Below are 19002 nucleotides of genomic sequence, written 5' to 3'. Positions count from 1 at the left end.
TATTATAACTGATTTGTTGGTGCACACACCATTATTGTTTAAAATTCATGTTCCTCGTATTCTTGAAACAGTAACTTCACCACCCTCTTGCAGCTACACCTCTTCTCTGATGATGAGGGCGGGGCAACCTGTCACTCACATGAGATTCACCAATAGCAAACCACAAACACCCAATCAATTCCCCCTGGACAAAATTAAGCCCCACCCTACATTTGTTCTTGTTCCAGAAGCTGTTTTACTTGGATATACATCACAATAGGGAAGAAAATTCCCTTTCATTATGACTTTAAGCTAAGAAAACCCTTTTTACATAATTATAAAAAAATTATTCAGTAAAGGATTTCTTTCTTTAAAGGATGAGTTCACTTTTAAATGACAATTTCCTGATAATTTACTCACCCCCATGTCATCCAAGATGTTCATGTCTTTCTTTCTTCAGTCGAAAAGAAATTAAGGTTTTTGATGAAAACATTCCAGGATGTTCCAGGACATGAACATCTTGGATGACATGGGGTGAGTAAATTATCAAGAAATTTTAATTTGAAAGTGAACTAATCCTTTAAGGGGTTTTGAAAACCTGTCACACAGAGCTAATGTGAAAGTTACAGGCTTTCCTGGAGTCACGTGTTCACGACACTGAAATTTAAAGACTGGATTAAAGTTTGCACAGAAGGTCAGTAAACAATTTTATCACAGCAATCTCATGTGAACAGATATAAAGTTATGACGAAGTGCCGTGTACTTCCATTTTAAGTGTCTTATTGTAACTTTGACGGTTTTTGCAATTATTAAACAAGAAAAAAATTTAAGAAACTAGAGGGGAAATTATTTTCTGCGGTAATGGACATTCTGCCACAACTGCTGCCGACAGAGCTTCAGTTGAACCCGAAACATCCCTTTTAATGCAGACAAAGAGATGACGTTCATGAAACAGCAGTTTTAGTAAAAGAGTTAAATTCTCTTCACTTATTTTCTAGATGTCATGTACACATAATGTTGTCCATCCTGTTTTCTGCACCACAAATCAGAGGAAGCGGGATTGTTCGTATCGATTCCTCTCTTTAAAGTTTCTTCCTCATCTTTCCTTTCTTGGTGCCACCACGACCAAAGCCAGATCTCATCACTTCCTGCAGCCGGTGTTTTCCTTTGGCGCGAAGCTTTTTCATGCCGCCGCTCTGCAGAAACTGCTGTTTGGCTTTCCGCTTGCGTTGCTTGAGGATCTGATCGCGGTTCTTCAGCTCTGATCGCACCCGGGAACCGTTCCGCTGCTGGGCCGGCTGGGACTGAGCTCCGCCTCTTCCTCTACGACCTAAAGAAACCGCAACAAAAACACACAAGTACTCATAAGGAGAGTGGATGCGTCATATAAGGAGTGGAAGGAAGTCACAGAGTGTAAAGTGCATCAGCAGGACTGGATGATTTTACACCACAATCTTTTGCTCTTACCACCAAAGTTCCTCCCTCTGAGCGCTCCTCCAGTTTCTCCATCCGAGTCTGATGCTCTGTCATCCATCTTATACTTCTTCTTCCATTCTTCATAACTGGACCAAAGTCAAGAAATCCAACTGACAAGCAATTATCAACTTCAGACCTTTAGAAATCCACATGGAATCAACAATGACTCCATTTACTTTCTTAATTCACGTTTCCTGTCTTAAGGCCCGTTCGCGTCAAGATTAATGTTTGGTGCAATAATTTGTAGCGATAATCATATTTTCAAAAGATGATATTTTGAAGAATGTTTGATTTTTTATTCTTTTTCCCCATACTATGAAAGTCAATGGGGCCCATCAACTGTTTGGTTACCCATATTCTTCAACATATCTTCTTTTGTTGTTTTTTTGGGTGATCTATCCCTTTAAGGCCAGTTCACACAGAACATGTCTTCGCTGTTAAGACCACGAGAAGCAGGTCAGTGGAACAAAATAAAAGGTCTAGAAATGTGTTTTTAAAAGTTGAACTTTTAACTTGAGCGGCACGTTTTTAGTCAGTCCATCTAGGATGCGTTTATAGAGAAAAACAATGAAGTGGCGCAGTGGAATGGAAAAACGCATTTTGTGTGAACAGCCCCTTAAACTCCGCCCCTGCAAGATCACGCTCATCTGCATAAGCATAGAGCCACGCCCACATCTCAACATCCAATCAACAACTGATGCATGAACATTTTTTCTTTTTCGATAATCTTTCACTTGGATGTATGTCCAAGAAGATTTGACGCCACTCGGGTTTCATCACAACCTATAACTTGCTCCACCTTTGAAACGATGTCAGTCCCTCTTATTTTTCATTCACCTGTCATATAGAGGCTTTTCTCCCGTTCATCAATGATGGAGCTGCTCTCTATAACACGGACTTTGAATGTGCAGGTCCATTCTTGCATTCAGACAGACATGCACTACAGAAATTTTCATTTCATATGGCATGACTTTCAATCAACTTCAAATCGAAAAACCTTACAAATGTCAAAATCCTCAATATCAGCCCAAAACGATTGACTAACTTTTACTATATCCAACTTTATCTGCACACTTGCAGTACTCTCACATAAAGCCATATCTACTACATAAATCTCAACTGCTTGATTGTTTATATCATCTCCAAATGTAAACCATCCCATCGCCCAGCTCTAAACTGCTAAATGTGGACTGCTAGGCACTAAGATATTATAAACATTAACATCATGGATTCCTGAAAGCTGCTTTGAAACAACGTGATAAGGCTGGAACACACCAAGCCGATGCTGATGAACTAGTGGAGACGAAAGCAGACTGCGGGGTTGGCTCACGTCGGCAGCGTCTGGATCCAAAGTTGGCCTGACACACCAAACCAACACTCAACAGCCGACGGCCAAGTAGCACGTCCGTTCTGCGCCTGCGTGAGATGAAATGCCTTTCCGAACCAGCAGGTGGCAGTATCTGTACAGCCAATCAGAATGATCAGATGGCCCAACAGACCGACGAGCTCCGACGCCGATTCAACATTTCGAATCGGCCGAAAAAAGCAGACGAGGACCAACTTCAGCCAACGGTGTGAAACACACTGGGAAAACTTAGTCAGCCGACAAACAAAAACTGCCCGACAGCCAACCGTTGGCTTGGTGTGCTCCTGCCTTTACAAAAAGCACTCGACTCTTTCAAGAAGGATACAAGCTCTTTTTCTTCTTTTTTCCAGTGACCACCTGTCCACTTTCTGTCCTGATTTTCTTGTTCATGCCGTCTTTGCCCGTCTCACGGACGAAGCGTTTCCTCTTGCGATCCCTGCAGAGAACATGTGTAACATGATAAGCAGACGTGTGGACAGTATAGTATAATTTTATTTAATGTAGGGATGCATGATATATTTGCCACTATATTAGTATCGCCCAATATATGTTCATTTTTAATGTTTGCATTATCGGCCCAATAAGAAAATTTGGCCGATATATTAAAGCCGATAAATCATGGATTAATTCCTTCAGCTGAGACACTTCAGATGTGCACTGTTCACCATGATGGTTTTGAATTGCTTGAAATATGATTGGAGTCAAAATGGAAAAATATATCAGTTATCGGCTTTCAAATGTAAAGGATTATCGGTATTGGCCAAAATTTTCATATCAGTGCATCCCTAATTTAATGCCATGTCAGCATCTGAGGCTATTTTCATGGCAAAAATTCAATTACAAAATACAAATACAGAATATGTTTAATAGAAAGTCTTGCCGAACACATGTGGACAGTGTCACGTGTTTAAAAGCCAGCACTTCTCACCATTTCATCAGGCTCTTGTGCTGGTTTAAAGAGTTGCCCTCGTCTCCCATCAGGTCCAGAACCGCAGAGGAGGCCTGCTGCTCGAAAGAGCTGCCTTCGGCCCCGAGACTCAGCCTGAACAAACCCACAAATGACACAGTCACTTTTACCAATTTTCTCATTGAACATGTGAAATAATAATAATACATGGGTGCAGGTGCGGCCATACCCTCGCTCCGAATCGAAGTCTTTGGGTCTATACGGGATGTAAAACTCTTCATCTTTGCCTGATAGGCTTTTCTTTTTGCTCTTCATTCCATCCGTTTCATTATCTTGCTTTCGTTTTTTCCCTCCAACCACCTCTGAGAACACGGTCTGGAGAGCATGAAATAAAGTGTTCAGCTGCTAGATTCAAATATTTAGAAGCACATGAAATCATCCTGCAGTAAATGCTCTCGACTCTCACCTGAATCTCATCTTCGTCCTCATTGTGCTGCTGTTCGGTCCTGGTTACGACAGGTACGGCAGGCTTGACTATCAGTTCTGCTCGCGCTTTCGAATACTTTTGGACCAAGCGAGCGTCCCGAGATCGCTTGGCTCGCATCACCTCGCTGGCATTCGTTTTGTTGTTGGAGTTGATTTCAAAAATAGTCTGAGGAAACAAGAATGTGCCTCATCTGAACTTGTGTTGCAAAAACTCACTGGTTCTCTTGACTAATCAAGAAGGAGCTAGTTAGAAAAACACAAGCACTAAAATGAAATTTGAGATGGACAGTATCAGCGAATATTGGCTTAATCTGCACACTTCAGAAGACTTGTACCATTCTCACGAGTTTTTTGGAGCTTGACAGTATAAATCCCAAATGGCTTTCCAATACATTAAGTACAGCTCAATGTACGACACAAAGAATCATTTAGGTCATATTTCACCACAAAATCAGAAGGGAAAAAATAATTAAGCTGCCTTGTATTGCGACATTATTTTCATGACAACGAAGCACTATCATGCATACTTGCAATTTAAAACAATTGTTGAAGACAGTAAGAATACAAATATAGCTGAGAGCAACAATTATTGGGGTTCAAGCGCTTTAAGGCCTTTAAACACATGCATAAAAAGGTATTATGTTTTAATTATCAAGCATGTAACCATCTCGATCATAGATGGATAAGACCATTTACAGCAAATACAGGCAATTTATCATAGGAAATATATAGTTTTTAAAGCTTTTTAACAGTTATTGAGGCTGAGCCAAAAACCTAGGACTAGTTCGCCAAAGTTGTTTTTTGAAATAATCTCCTATATTGAATGAAGGATTCGTTGGACGGTGGAGGTCCTAGAGGCAAAGTTGCTCAGAATGACAAGTTCTACCATGTGGTATGAATGTTGTAGGTGTGTGCGTGATACACTATCCTTTACGGATGTGAAAAATGTGAAGGCGTTCCCCCCGTGGCCGATTTCTTCCGAATTTCTCACAGGCCTCTAGGGCCGTGAGTCAAACAGGCTCAGCGAGTTTCGTTCCGATTGGCTTCCGTTAACCTTGTCTGATAGCTGCTCAAACTTCATTGGCTGATGCTGATGTTTTTTGAGATACTTCAATGTCCTCATAGACAATCATGGCATCTCGAACAAAGACACTGCATGCCAATTTTCAGGTCAATCGGACTAACGGAGAAGTAGTTATAGCCATTTTCATGTTTTTTTGCTGTTATAGCGCCACCACGTGGCCAGTCACGGCGTCCTTTTTCATGCAACCACATAATGAGCTCTTACATATGCATGCCAAGTTTGGTGAAAATATCTCATTCCGCTCATTAATTAAAGCCATTTTAGTAAAAGTGGCTCCACCCACTTTGAACATTTCGGTGGCCTTAGAATCGAAATTTCAACTTTTTTTTGTTAATTATTGACAATCATACTCCAGAGAATCTTGCTGCACTGGTTTGGTTCTGATCGGGCCAAAAAACCTAGGACTAGTTTGCAAAAGTAGGCATTTAAAAAACCCGAAATACCCAAAAATTTCACCAAGAACGACGAGCAAATCCATTTTGTCAATTAAGCCTATGCCTAATGGTTTAGGAGTTATGAGGCCGATCGGGGCAAGCTTTGGTGATGTTGTAGATGGTGTGAGTACTACCAGACCTCAAAGTTTCAAGTCTCGATCACTTTTAGAAGAGAATGCTGATCCTTGGAAATTTTAACAATTATAATAGGGTGTCAGCACTATGCACTTGAACCCTAATAAGAGCAAAGACATTAATTACAAACAAAAGAACAATACAATAGAACAACAATCGTTGGAAGCCAAAACTCGATTAATTACACAGCCTAAATCACTTAGGGTGTTTTATGTCATTTTGGAGCTCAGACATTCTGCTGAAGAAAAAAAGTGATGTTGGTTTTGAATACGAGCGGAGTAAATAATGACTTCAGAGAGAGACGCGTGATGCTGCACGATACTGACGTAATCTGAATAAAGGAATGACATACAGCTTTTGCCTTGTAGCCCTTGATGCAGTCGACCATCAGCAGCCGGTCCAGCTCCATCCGCTCCAGTCCAGCACCTGTGCGACACAAAGCACACGATCAGCAGGACGTCCCGTACGCTTACAGCGAGACATGAGCACCACACTCACCCAGCAGAGGGTGGACAGACATCGAGGACAGGTCGGTGTTCTTCACGCGTTTGACAGACTCGGGCGAGGGGCTGGGTCGAGACTTCAGGTACTGCTTATAGGCGTTCTCCGAGACGTGGCGGAGACTCTGGAGATCCAGCGAGTTCTCGTGAGCCGTCTGCAGCTGCGACTCTTCATCGTCCAGAATGCTCTGAGGAACACGCCCGAACACGCCATCCGCGTCTGAAGACCATCACAGAGAGACAGAGACTTTTCAAGCAGTTGACTTCACCCGTTTCGTCATAAGCAGAGGTACAAAGAAGCACAAGAAGAATCTACTTTCTATACGTCGGTTGCATTTGCCGTACCTTGAGTGTGTTCGGGGACGGCGACCTGTACGGGTCGACCCAAGAACAGATGAAGATCATAGAGGAAAGGAACTTCATCTGAACACACCAGACTGAACGCTGTGCCGCCTCTGCCAGCGCGAGCCACACGACCTGAAACACAGAGGTCAGGGTTAAAGGTCAACCTCAGACAGCTGGAGAGTGTCAGCATCTGCTCTGTCACACACCGACTCTGTGCAGAAAGAGTTTGGCCTTCGATGGGAAGTTGAAGTTGATGACGTTGTCCAAGAGCGGGATGTCAATGCCGCGAGCGGCCACGTCAGTGACCAGCAGCACCATGGCCTTGCGGTGAACGAAGCGGCCAATGTTGATCTTGCGGGCCGTCTGGTCCAGAGCGCTGTAGATGTACGCAACCTCAATGCCCTCCACTGTCAATAGCTGCAAAAACACGACACAGAGACACATCAAAACCGAGAGAACAGAATCGGCACTAATTGGTGCAAAATATCAATATCAAAAAATCTTGCGTTCAGATGCTGGTGTTTAGGAACACAATTGTGTGAGACTCTTCTGAAGGGAATTAAACAATCATTCTGATGACTGATGTTTCAGAACCACCAAACCAACATTTGAGATGCTTTGATGCGTTTGGTCCACTGGTTAGTCCAGATATCCAATCACAGCCTCTGCTGAGGCAAAGTCACCTGAGGGCTTATTCAGTAAATGCGTTTCCATTGTAGTTTAAGTTCAAATCTTCTTATTAGATAAAAAAAAATGATACACCTCAATTGAGCACATATGCACATTTTTAGAATTTATGTGCATCTTAGTAAGTTTTTATGCAATATACCAAAATTTGCTTAAAAATAGGTGGAAGGAAACACTAGTGGACGGCCTCAAACGTGCAGCAATGAACATTCAAATTAGAGTTTTTATTGCCGTTTTTGACTGAATCATAACGACTGCTGCTCCTTAATGAAAGCACAACATTGCTTCTATCATAAAGCTTTCCCAGACTTCTAGAGCATTTCCTGCGCACCTCTTTAAGATACTCCACGTGATGTTTGGTGGCTACGAACACCACCGTCTGTTCCTGCGGCTTCACTACGTTTCTCAGCAGATGCAGAAGCAGCGCTGGTTTATCGTCCAACCGAACATGGAAAAATGAGAGCTGGTGGAGAAAAAGGGGGGGGAAAAAAACTCATGAAATCTATTAAAACTGTTTAATGGAAAGAAATTAATACTTATTCAGCAAGGACACATTAAAATGATCAAAAGTGACAGTAAAGAAATGTATAATGTTACAAAAGATTCTATTTCAAATAAATGCTGTTCTTTAGAACTTTCTATTCAAAGAAACCTTAAAAATAAAATGTATCACGGTTTCCACAAACATACTGATTAAAACATTGATAATAATGTTTCTTGAGCAGCAAATCAGCATATTAGAATGATTTCTGAAGGATCATGTGACACTGAAGACTGGAGTAATGATGCTGAAAATTCAGCTTTGATCACAGGAATAAATTACACTTTACTATATATTCACATAGAAAATAACTATCTTATAGTAATAATATTTCAGTGTTTTTACTGTATTTTTTATCAAATAAAGGCAGCCTTGGTGAGCAGAAGAGAGTCTTTCAGAAACTGACTGCAAACTTTTGAACGCTAATTTACAGTGACTCTTTTGCTCATTTAATACTTGTTAATGCTCTTATAGTGAATGATTCATCAGTGCATGTTTTCATAATCTTTCATAAGTACTTTACTGTTCTGCTAATGTCATCAACCCCTCTTATCAGTCCAATCAGTTTGCATGAATAAAATCAAGACCCAGTCTACATTTCTCGCATTTCAGCATGATGTGTGTCACATTAGAGGTGACGTCCAACACTGACTTCAACAGAATGTGAATCTTTACCTTCAGCTGGTCACTGAGTTTCGTGTCCACATCCAGACGAATGAGAACCGGCTCTGTGAGGCCTGTCGCAGAAAAGAGTTTTAATTATTGCTTCTAAGACATATGATAAACAGTTAACGCAAAGTATAGTCCATTAAAAGGCTAAGTTCTCTATTACATCAGGAAAGGACTTTGGTGTCCTTTCAATGGTGACACCAAAATAGAAATATCCATGATTCTGCTTAGCTTAAAATACAGATTTATTTTAGATACTCTGTCTCTGTACATACATTTATAAAGTTTTAAATATTGTATTTTATTAAGTAATGCATTTTTTTTAATATATAATAATAATTAATACTCATAGAAGCTGAGAACTATACATGATACATACTGTGGCATTTTTGTATTGTGATATCTCGTGACACAATATAGTATTACGGCTCTAATTATATCCCACTGTAGGACATAATGGCATATATTAACATCTGAACATCTCAGTAAGGAAAGAGACTGCGGTCACCAGCTCTGGCGAAATCCACGATCAATTTGGGCAGCGTGGCCGAGAAAAGCAGCGTCTGCCGAGCGTCCGGAAGACGTCGGATGATTTCCTGAAGCTGCTCTGCAAAACCCATTTCAAACAGCCTGGAGAAGAAGAAACAGGGAAGATCCAGCTGAACACTAGAGATTGACCGATATACAAGGATGATATCTGGCAATTTTTAAATTAACAGCATCTGCAGTTTTTCTGTTTGGCCAATGTGTCAGACTTTTATTTTAAATCCAGTCTTTCTTTGTAAAAGGCATAAAGTTTATCATACTGATTTCAAAGTGAATGATTCATTAGTTTGAATATGCATTGAACCAAACACTATAATAACATCTTAGTTGATAATTCAATATACTTCATTTTTGACAAAACATCCCATGTTTCGGTCATGACTGCACATTTTCAGTAGTGACAGTAATGTGTTGGTAGTGACCACATCACATTACAGACTTTTTACAGACTCACATACTAAAACATATTAAAATACTAATGATTTGGATAACTGTACTAAAATTGTGTTTATTTCCCCAAATAAATTATTATGTGTTCCCTTTTGTCACTACCAAAACAATGATGACATGTTTCAGTCGTGACCGTTTCGGTAGTGACAATTTTTGATTCTTTTGAGCCGCTCAGAGATGATAATTAGCACATGGTTATCTAGCACAGTTCTGAACAGTTGTACACACATAAAAACTAAAGTTTATGGAATAACACCCAAAAAACTTTGCATAATTGCAGAATAAAGGTGTTCGGTAAATGACGTTCCTTAAAGTTCCACACAGATTTTCAGACTTTTGAACACATTTAACTCAGAATGATGGATCTATCTACTATGAAAGAGAGGCTATGAGAGGGAAAGACATAGGAATATTTCCTGATCAGAAATGTAGAAGTGTGTTAAAATCAGTCTCAGCCAATGGACTCAAACATACACTGTTTCGGTAGTGACATGAAAACTTTTTTTTTTTTTTACATAAAGTTTCATGATTTAAAAAATAAAATATAAAATACATATATTTTTTAACTTTGGTTTCTAAAAAATAAATAAATAAATATATAAAAAAATATTTTTAAAAACAACAATGGAAAAAATTATTTCAATATCATTTTCACAAGTTTTTAGGGGTTATGGTTCAGGACAGCCACCTCCCAATTGAAAGTACCCAAATAAATGATGATTTTATATATATTAAGCTTACTGATATTTTAAATATTACTGCGGGATTCAATAGATTATATAAAGATCTTAGTAAACGTCTAAAATTTCAATACTTAAATGCTTTTTAAATGCGTTTTTTGGTTGTGGGACAGCAGTCTGCACCAATTCCCATGGCTTTTCTTTGATGGTTGATGGTTGATTATATAATTCCATCCTGTTTTATAAGCTATAAGCATCAGCCATCAAAAAAAGCCATGTTGATTGACCATTAGTGAACACAAATATTTTACTCTTGAAACAGGGATTAAATTAATGATGACTCTCACAGAAATGTCAAACATAAAGGTCCAGTGTGTAATATTTAGGAGGATCTATTGACAGAAATGCAATATAATATACATAATATGTTTTCAGTGGCGTATAATGACCTTACATAATGAACCGTTATGTTTTTATTACCTCAGAATGAACCATTTCTATTTACATACACTGCGGGTCCCCTTACATCGAAGTCACGATTTTGTGGCACCATGTTTCTACAGTAGCCCTAAACGGACAAACTGCTCTACAGAGCACATTTTCTTGACTGGCAACTATCTGCTGTTTCAGACGTCATCTTTGTCTGGTGTCGGCCACCGTAGCTTCTCTATGTGCTTTGAAATGGAGGGGTGACCAGTGGACTGAGCTGTTTGTTGCAATTCGCAACCTCAATGCTAGATGCTGCTAAAATTCACACACCGCACCTTTAATCTCGTATGAAGAAACGTCTCTGGTCTTACCTGTCGGCTTCATCAAACACCACATACTCCACGGACTGCAGCTTCAGGTTCATCTCCTGGATGACATGCATCAGACGGCCGGGGGTCCCGATGATGCTGTAGACATCAGGAGAACGTTACGTTCACATTAGCACAACCATCAAACACACACACACTGAGTGAAGCATCAAGGATGAACTTACATGTCGGGATTCTCATGAAGAGCAGCAAACTGGTCGTCCATGCTAACAAACAGAAAAGAAACACACAGAAAGTCACGACTGATGCTGAAACACAAGACACACATGAGTTCAACTGAGACTCAACACACCTGTCTCCACCGAGAATAAGTGCCGTTTTCAGCCCAGTGAACTTCCCCAGCTGAAACACACAAACACTGTGAGTGAGTGAGTGAATGAATGAGTGAGAAGAGCAGCAAAGTGAGCGGCGGTGAAGCACAAGACCTCTTTGGTGAACTTCATGGTCTGCAGGGCGAGCTCTCGGGTGGGCGTGAGGATCAGAGCCCGGGCTCCCGTCTGCGCCTGCGGGGCCTTCAGCTTCTCAAACATGGGCACGAGGAATGCCGCCGTCTTCCCGCTGCCCGTCCGCGCCATGGCCACCACATCTTTTCCATCCAGGATCACTGGGATAGTCTGTGAGGAAGAGAAAACAAGCACTGGAGTCTCACCCTATAGCTGATATCTTCTAAGATCAAGTGCCAATTCCAGACCCGGAGGTGAACTGTGGCTTTACACATTTATGTTGAAATTATGCTGATTTTTTTTTTTTTTTTTTACATCTATGAGTTAGATTTATTTCAAAACCACCTTAGAAAATACATTAGCCTCTTTCCAGTCTCCTACACACACTTTTAGGACTGAATTTGGTTACGCTTTATTTTACAGGTGACATAGTTACTCAAATAAGTACTGAATAATATTAACTACACGTACTTACTATAGAGTTACGGTTAGGGTTCAGGGTTAATTTCTTGTAATTATGCATAATTTACTTTACTGATAGTAAGTACATGTAGTATCGTGTAACTATATCACCTTTAAATTAAGTGTTACCCTGAATTTGTTGCGAAATTTTAATATGCACATACAAAGACACTGAAAATAAGATGCAAAAGATGTCATTTACATAACAAAAAAAAAAAAAAAACTTTATCCAAGTTAAGCAAGTAAAATGAATGTGTTTGAAAACATTCCAGAGTAATATTTATATTGTTTTGATTTTGCTTTGTTAGAAAAATAATGTCGGTTACATAAACTGAGCAGCGTGTGTTATAAATTTAGTTGCACGCCATTCACTGATTTATATGTTCTTATAAATTTCATATAATTAAATATTGAATATTGAAAAAAATTTCTTGCATCACAGTAGTTTTGCTGTAGTTCTTTCAAAGAATTTCTCATTATTTTTAACTAATAAATAGGGAGGTAAATGTAATAATAACATAGTAAAACATGCTAACATTCAAAACTTTGAAATTATTGCACTCATTAATGAGAAGTGACTGATTAGATACAATATGGTTTTAGTTGAAAAATATCAAGTTATGACTGTTCCGCTGGGTCAAAACTGACCCAGAAATATGAAAGGATACAGTTTTTTAAAACAGTAGGAGGGTTAAACTAGTTATCGCAGCAAATTTGGCATTTTTCTCTCATATGACCAACCTAATAAAATTTTTTCCTCTTTTTTAATGCTATTGTGTTTTTGTTTTTTTGCTATTGGAGCAAATGGAAGCACAAATTATATTTTTTGTAGTTCCCGTTCACCTCTATAGAAGTTTACACAACTATGACGACTTCTGAGAATCACAGAGATGTGAAATGATTCAACAGCACAGAACATTACCTTTCTCTGGATGGGTGTGGGCACTTTATAGCCCTTCTTCATGACGCCTTTAAACACAGGGTAACTGAGACCTGCACAAAAATAAACCACATTTACTGAGTGACCAAGAGACTGTGATTGATTGATTGATTTATTGACGACAGTGTTTGAGATGAAGTCGTCTCACCCATAGACTGAAAGCCACCAGACTTCTTCTTCTTCTTGTTCTGAGCTCTGACGAGCTCTCTGGTGTCGGGCTCCACGTCAGAAACACACTCGGATGTGGCGGGGAAGCGCAGAAGCCTTCTGTTGGGCTGAACGACAACACAAGAGCGCAACAGTTGGTTCCGGAAGTAAAAACTCCAATTCATTTAACAATAACTCATAAACCGTTAAAGACGGACCGACAGAGAGCAACAAGGTTGTTCATCAATGGTATATGCTTTTGTTGAAGCCGTCAACCCTTATTTTCAAAATAATCATGTTTAAAAAAACAAAAAATGAATCCCGCACACTATCAACTTGCAAAACAATAAAAAAGACACTTTATTAGCAACGTTTCGATCGTAAGATCTTCATCAGGCATAAACATTGTATTCAAACTCCATTGTATTTAAAACATCATGAATCACAAAGAATCATCAATATCCAATCAAGATCAGTGATTAAATAATCATTAACACCACATCACATTATTAACTCAACAATTATATAATAAAACAGAATATATGTATATATATATAATAAATATAAAGGAGTATTATTAATGATATCATATATCTAATGATCATATTTCATAACATCACATTAAACAATGCTTCATCATTCATACCCATAGGTGATAAAGTCTGAAGAGTAAAAATCCAGAACAATTCACGTCTCTGTAAGAGCAATTCAATATCGCCCCCTCTAGGTGGCACACTCACTTTTTCAATCCCACAGAAGCGTAAGGAGGAAACATCATGATTAAAAGATAAAAAAATGGGCAGCGACTGGATAGTTAACATCTTTTCTTCTAATAGAACTTTTATGTTCACTGATTCTTTGTTTCAACTGACGTGAAGTTTTTCCCACATAGCCCAAACCACAAGGACACCGAATCAGATAAACAACGTGTGTAGACGTACAAGTGATAACAGAATGAATACCATATTTCTTCCCAGTTCTAGGATGACAAAAGAATGAGGTTTTAGTTGTATTGTTACACTGCGCACAATTACCACAGCGATAATTTCCATTTTGTAATGGACTAATTAATTTCTGAGAGGACCTAGCAATACCACTTTGAAAACGAGCGTGTACTACATGATCTTTTAGATTTTTCGCTCGTTTAAATACAATCAGTGGAGGGTGTCGGGAAATTGTACTCAGTTCGGGATCAGAAGATAATAAATACCAATATTTTTTAAAAATGGATCGTATCAAGAATGACTTAGAAGAATAGGTCGTAATAAAAGTAAAGGAATGCTTTTTCACTTTTCTTGACCTCTTTTTTAACAAATCAGAACGAGTCTTTTGAAAAGTCGCTGCCCATTTTTTATCTTTTAATCATGATGTTTCTTCCTTACGCTTCTGTGGGATTGAAAAAGTGAGTGTGCCACCTAGAGGGGGCGATATTGAATTGCTCTTACAGAGACGTGAATTGTTCTGGATTTTTACTCTTCAGACTTTATCACTTATGGGTATGAATGGTGAAGCATTGTTTAAAGGTCCCGTTCTTCGTGATCCCATGTTTCAAACTTTAGTTAGTGTGTAATGTTGTTGTTAGAGTATAAATAAAATCTGTAGAATTTTAAAGCTCAAAGTTCAATGCCAAGCGAGATATTTTATTTAACAGAAGTCGCCTACATCGAACGGCCAGTTTGGACTACATCCCTCTACTTCCTTCTTTAATGACGTCACTAAAACAGTTTTTGACTAACCTCCGCCCACAGGAATACACAAGAGTTGCGTTTGTAGAGTGTGTTTGTCGCCATGTCGTCAAAACGCTGTTATTTTCATCCCGCAGTCCAATCACCGGGTCTGATTCCGGCTCAAATTGATATGGTAAAATTAAAGACATGTTTACAATAACACTGAGCGCGTGCATCTCCACGTTATGGTAAGAGGCGTGACCTTTCCGGGCAAGGAGCGCTCAGAGCTGACGAATCGCAACACAGGAACCGCTGGCACAATCAGAACTCGTTACGTATTTCTGAAGGAGGGACTTCATAGAACAAGGAAGTCATCAGCCCGTTTTTATGACAGTGGAAACAGTGGTATACAGATAAGTAAATTATGTGAAAAATACTGTGTTTTTTACACGCGAAACATGAACACATGTTATATTGCACACTATAAACACAATCAAAGCTTAAAAAAAAACATGGAAAACGGGACCTTTAATGTGATGTTATGAAATATGATCATTAGATATATGATATCATTAATAATACTCCTTTATATTTATTATATATATATATATATATATATATATATATATATATATTCTGTTTTATTATATAATTGTTGAGTTAATAATGTGATGTGGTGTTAATGATTATTTAATCACTGATCTTGATTGGATATTGATGATTCTTTGTGATTCATGATGTTTTAAATACAATGGAGTTTGAATACAATGTTTATGCCTGATGAAGATCTTACGATCGAAACGTTCCTAATAAAGTGTCTTTTTTATTGTTTTGCAAGTTGATAGTGTGCGGGATTCATTTTTTTGTTTTTTCATATTTTGACTTTACCAGTCTTCTTTCCTACGCACCTATCTATCACCTACAGGTGTGCGACGCTAATTATTCATAAAATAATCATGTTTAAAAGCAGAATTCCTGGTGAAAAACTACATTACCCATGATGCTGTGCAGGAATTCCACCAATCATAGAGTCGCGGCGAAGTAAATCGCAATGACTATAATCGATTGCATTGAACTGCTTTTCCAGTGTGGTAAAGGACATTTTAGAAGCATTCTATTGGATGATTAACAAGTTATTTCACTGTGATATCTAAAGCTAAGTGAATACACTATGTGTTGGAACATAATTATGAATTCGGAAAAGAAAATGGATTGAGCGTTAAAGGGTTAGTTCACCCAAAAATGAAAATTCTGTCATTTATTACTTACCCTCATGCCGTTCTACACCAGTAAGAGCTTCGTTAGTCTTCGGAACACAAATTAAGATATTTTTGTTGAAATCCGATGGATCAGTGAGGCCTTCATAGCCAGCAATGACATTTCCTCTCTCAAGATCCATTAATGTACTAAAAACATATTTAAATCAGCTCATGTGTCAATATTAATATTATAAAGCGACGAAATAACGAATTATTTAGTGATGGCCGATTTCAAAACACTGCTTCAGAGCGTAATGAATCAGCATGTCGAATCAGCGGTTCGGAGCGTCAAAGTCACGTGATTTCAGCAGTTTGGCACGCAATCCGAATCATGATTCGACACAAAAGATTCATAACACTCCGAAGCTTCCTCAAGCAGTGTTTTGAAATCGGCCATTGTTGTTATTTTGGCACACCAAAAATATTCTCTTCGCTTTATAATATTAATATTGAACCACTGTACTCACATGAACTGATTTAAATATGTTTTTAGTACATTAATGGATCTTGAGAGAGAAAATGTCATTGCTGGCTATGCAGGCCTCACTGAGCCATCGGATTTCAACAAAAATATCTTAATTTGTGTTCCGAAGATTAACGAAGGTCTTACAGGTGTGGAACAGCATGAGGGTGAGTAATAAATGACATTATTTTCATTATTTCTGCAAATAAACAGTTTTCAGTTGTTTACTATTTGAACCCATAGTGACATGATTAAAATAAAAATACTTTAAATAATTCATACTTTTAAAATGTGTGGGGTAACGTTAAATATGACGGACGCGATCTGTTAATAACACATAAACCGATATCGTTTATAATATATTTTATTATATGATAAAACAGCAAGTCTTTGACATTGTCGTGATTGTTTGGACTCACTGTGTCATCGTCATCTTTGATTCCTGCAGCCACTTCAAACTCTTCATCGTCAGACTGGAGCTCGTGATCTCTGTGCGCGGAGCTCTTCTTCCTCTTCATCAGCTTCTTCCTCCTTTGGGCCATTATTGTGTTTACGTCTACAAACCACTGAGCTCTACGCGCTGTACTGTTGAGGAAACTACGCTATTTAATCGAAGAAATCAGTGGCTCCGTGAAATGAAAACACCGGAGACGTCTTGGAAACACGTGTGAGGAGGCGCCTCGGCGCGTAGAGATGACGCCAGAGAGCGAGACGCTGCAGTTCACTGAGCTGACACACGGTGGCAGCACGAATAGAGAAAAGAGCACTAACGCAGCACGTGCTCGTGGTCAGGGTATGCATTGACGTGACTTTCCCGCCTGAACGCGCTCCCTCAGTTGGACTGAGTGGCAAAAGAGCTGCTGCATGACTGGATTTAATAGGGGAAACTGAGTAAAGAAAACGTGAGTAAAACAAACAGTTACACTAAAGGTTGGACTCGAAAGTGTTCCTTGACATGTCAAAGAAACCTAATCCATGGATATTGACATGCAGCCAGTAGTCGTGTTTCCTTACATTTATATGCGCCTGATTTCGACGCCGGGAAACACATAAAAGCAAATCTTCCTTTGAACGCTTTATAATATGGGTAGGTCTAAATCCAGGTGATCACTTATATCAATATATATTTATATTATATTATATTATATTATATTATATTATATTATATTATATATTATATTATATTATATTATATTATATTATATATATATCGTCCAGTCCTATAACTTGTAGCTATAGTTCCTGTCAGTGTTTATTTAAAAACACCCAACTATGCAGATATAGATGGTAAATATTTAATTGATGAGTTATCAATACAAAATAGCTAACAGGGAACGTTCCCAGAACATTCACTAACGTTCTTTAAAAAACGTTCTTAGAACAACGTTCTTGAAACATCTTTAGGACGTTATTTGTACTTGATGAACGTTCGCATAATATAGCAATACAATATATAGGGTATGATTTTACCACATATCCAACATGATAACTGCAAATCCATGTTCTGCCTGGAGTCTAGTTGTTTCGGTGGATTGCAGCTATCATTTGTTTATTTTTTCTGTATTATTTCGGCAGTCTGTAAAATTATACCTCAGATTTCATGTCAAATCTATCTGTACAGTCAATCACAAAGCTCTGTCCCGTTTTGTGTGTTTTTCGTGGCATTCACATTGAAAACCAAATGCCTTTTTGCCACTCAGTGGGCGTAACCAAAGTCATAACGGCCGACGGTGACGTCACGTGCATAACCGCTATTTTATGTTTTAGAGAATTTGTGTGTACATTTCTCTACAGTTCTGAATATGTCATCACATCACATGTCAAAACATCTGCAGTGTTTGAAATGTAAGATTAGTTTACATGGATTAAAGACCTAAAAATAAATTACCTGTAGGGAATGCTCTGTATAGATTATTTTTAGGTTGTAAAAGCTAATGGTAACACTTTATTTTGCAGTGCCGTAGTTATACATTATTACATGCACTTACTATAGTAATAACAGTAAATTATGCATAATTACAAGTAACTAACCCTAAACCAAACCCTAACCCTAACTGTAACTCTATAGTAAGTACATGTAGTTAATTAATTGTACTCAGTACTTATTTGAGTAATTACAATGTAACTACGGCACTGTAAAATAATTGTAACCAAGCTAACGTTCTACAAAGGTTAGATTTTGGTTACAAGAAAAAGATCATCTAAAAAGAACGTTCCCAAAACATTTGGTTCAAAAAACATAACCAAATGGGAGTCATATGGGAACGTTAGGCGAGTGTCCAGTGTTTGCTGTGTAATTATGAATTTGTTCGTTTTTGTATGATATGCTCGAGGGTTTAATCTTACATTAAAATCATAAGGTTGAACATGAAAACGCCTACTTGTAAAACAGTTACATTTTAATGAGTAACCTGAGAAAAGAAAAGGCCATGATAGGGATATCTTTCTTCTGTGCAACATAAAGGGCATTCATTAATTACCCTCATGTCGTTCCACACATGTAAGACCTTCATTCATC

At 38.4% G+C, this 19002-nt stretch overlaps 1 protein-coding gene across 1 annotated transcript; it reads right to left on the bottom strand.

Annotated features, from left to right (window-relative positions):
* Positions 1-673: 673 nt before the first annotated feature.
* On the bottom strand, positions 674-17281 carry ddx54 (DEAD (Asp-Glu-Ala-Asp) box polypeptide 54). Its single transcript, XM_048189861.1, has 20 exons — positions 16904-17281; positions 13097-13223; positions 12931-13001; positions 11529-11717; positions 11396-11445; positions 11268-11309; positions 11086-11181; positions 9118-9239; positions 8616-8677; positions 7731-7862; positions 6919-7129; positions 6713-6844; positions 6366-6587; positions 6220-6293; positions 4195-4380; positions 3958-4103; positions 3750-3863; positions 3147-3257; positions 1447-1541; positions 674-1309 (listed from the first exon to the last, which is right to left on the bottom strand). The coding sequence occupies exons 1-20, from the start codon at positions 17024-17026 to the stop codon at positions 1062-1064; spliced, it is 2553 nt and encodes an 850-aa protein (XP_048045818.1). The 5' UTR covers positions 17027-17281; the 3' UTR covers positions 674-1061.
* Between the last annotated feature and the right edge of the window lie 1721 nt (positions 17282-19002).

Source organism: Megalobrama amblycephala, linkage group LG4, assembly GCF_018812025.1.
Source record: "Megalobrama amblycephala isolate DHTTF-2021 linkage group LG4, ASM1881202v1, whole genome shotgun sequence".
In the NCBI taxonomy this organism is placed as follows: Eukaryota; Metazoa; Chordata; class Actinopteri; order Cypriniformes; family Xenocyprididae; genus Megalobrama; species Megalobrama amblycephala.
This window is presented reverse-complemented; position numbering and strand designations above follow the sequence as displayed.

Excerpts from the sequence above, each read along its gene's own strand:
- ddx54 (XM_048189861.1), bottom strand. The coding sequence starts at position 17,026 with ATGGCCCAAAGGAGGAAGAAGCTGATGAAGAGGAAGAAGAGCTCCGCG. Across the intron at positions 13,002-13,096 it reads TGGTGGCTTTCAGTCTATGG|GTCTCAGTTACCCTGTGTTT; the intron begins GTGAGACGACTT and ends ATTTTTGTGCAG. Across the intron at positions 6,845-6,918 it reads ACTCTTTCTGCACAGAGTCG|GTCGTGTGGCTCGCGCTGGC; the intron begins GTGTGTGACAGA and ends TCTGTGTTTCAG.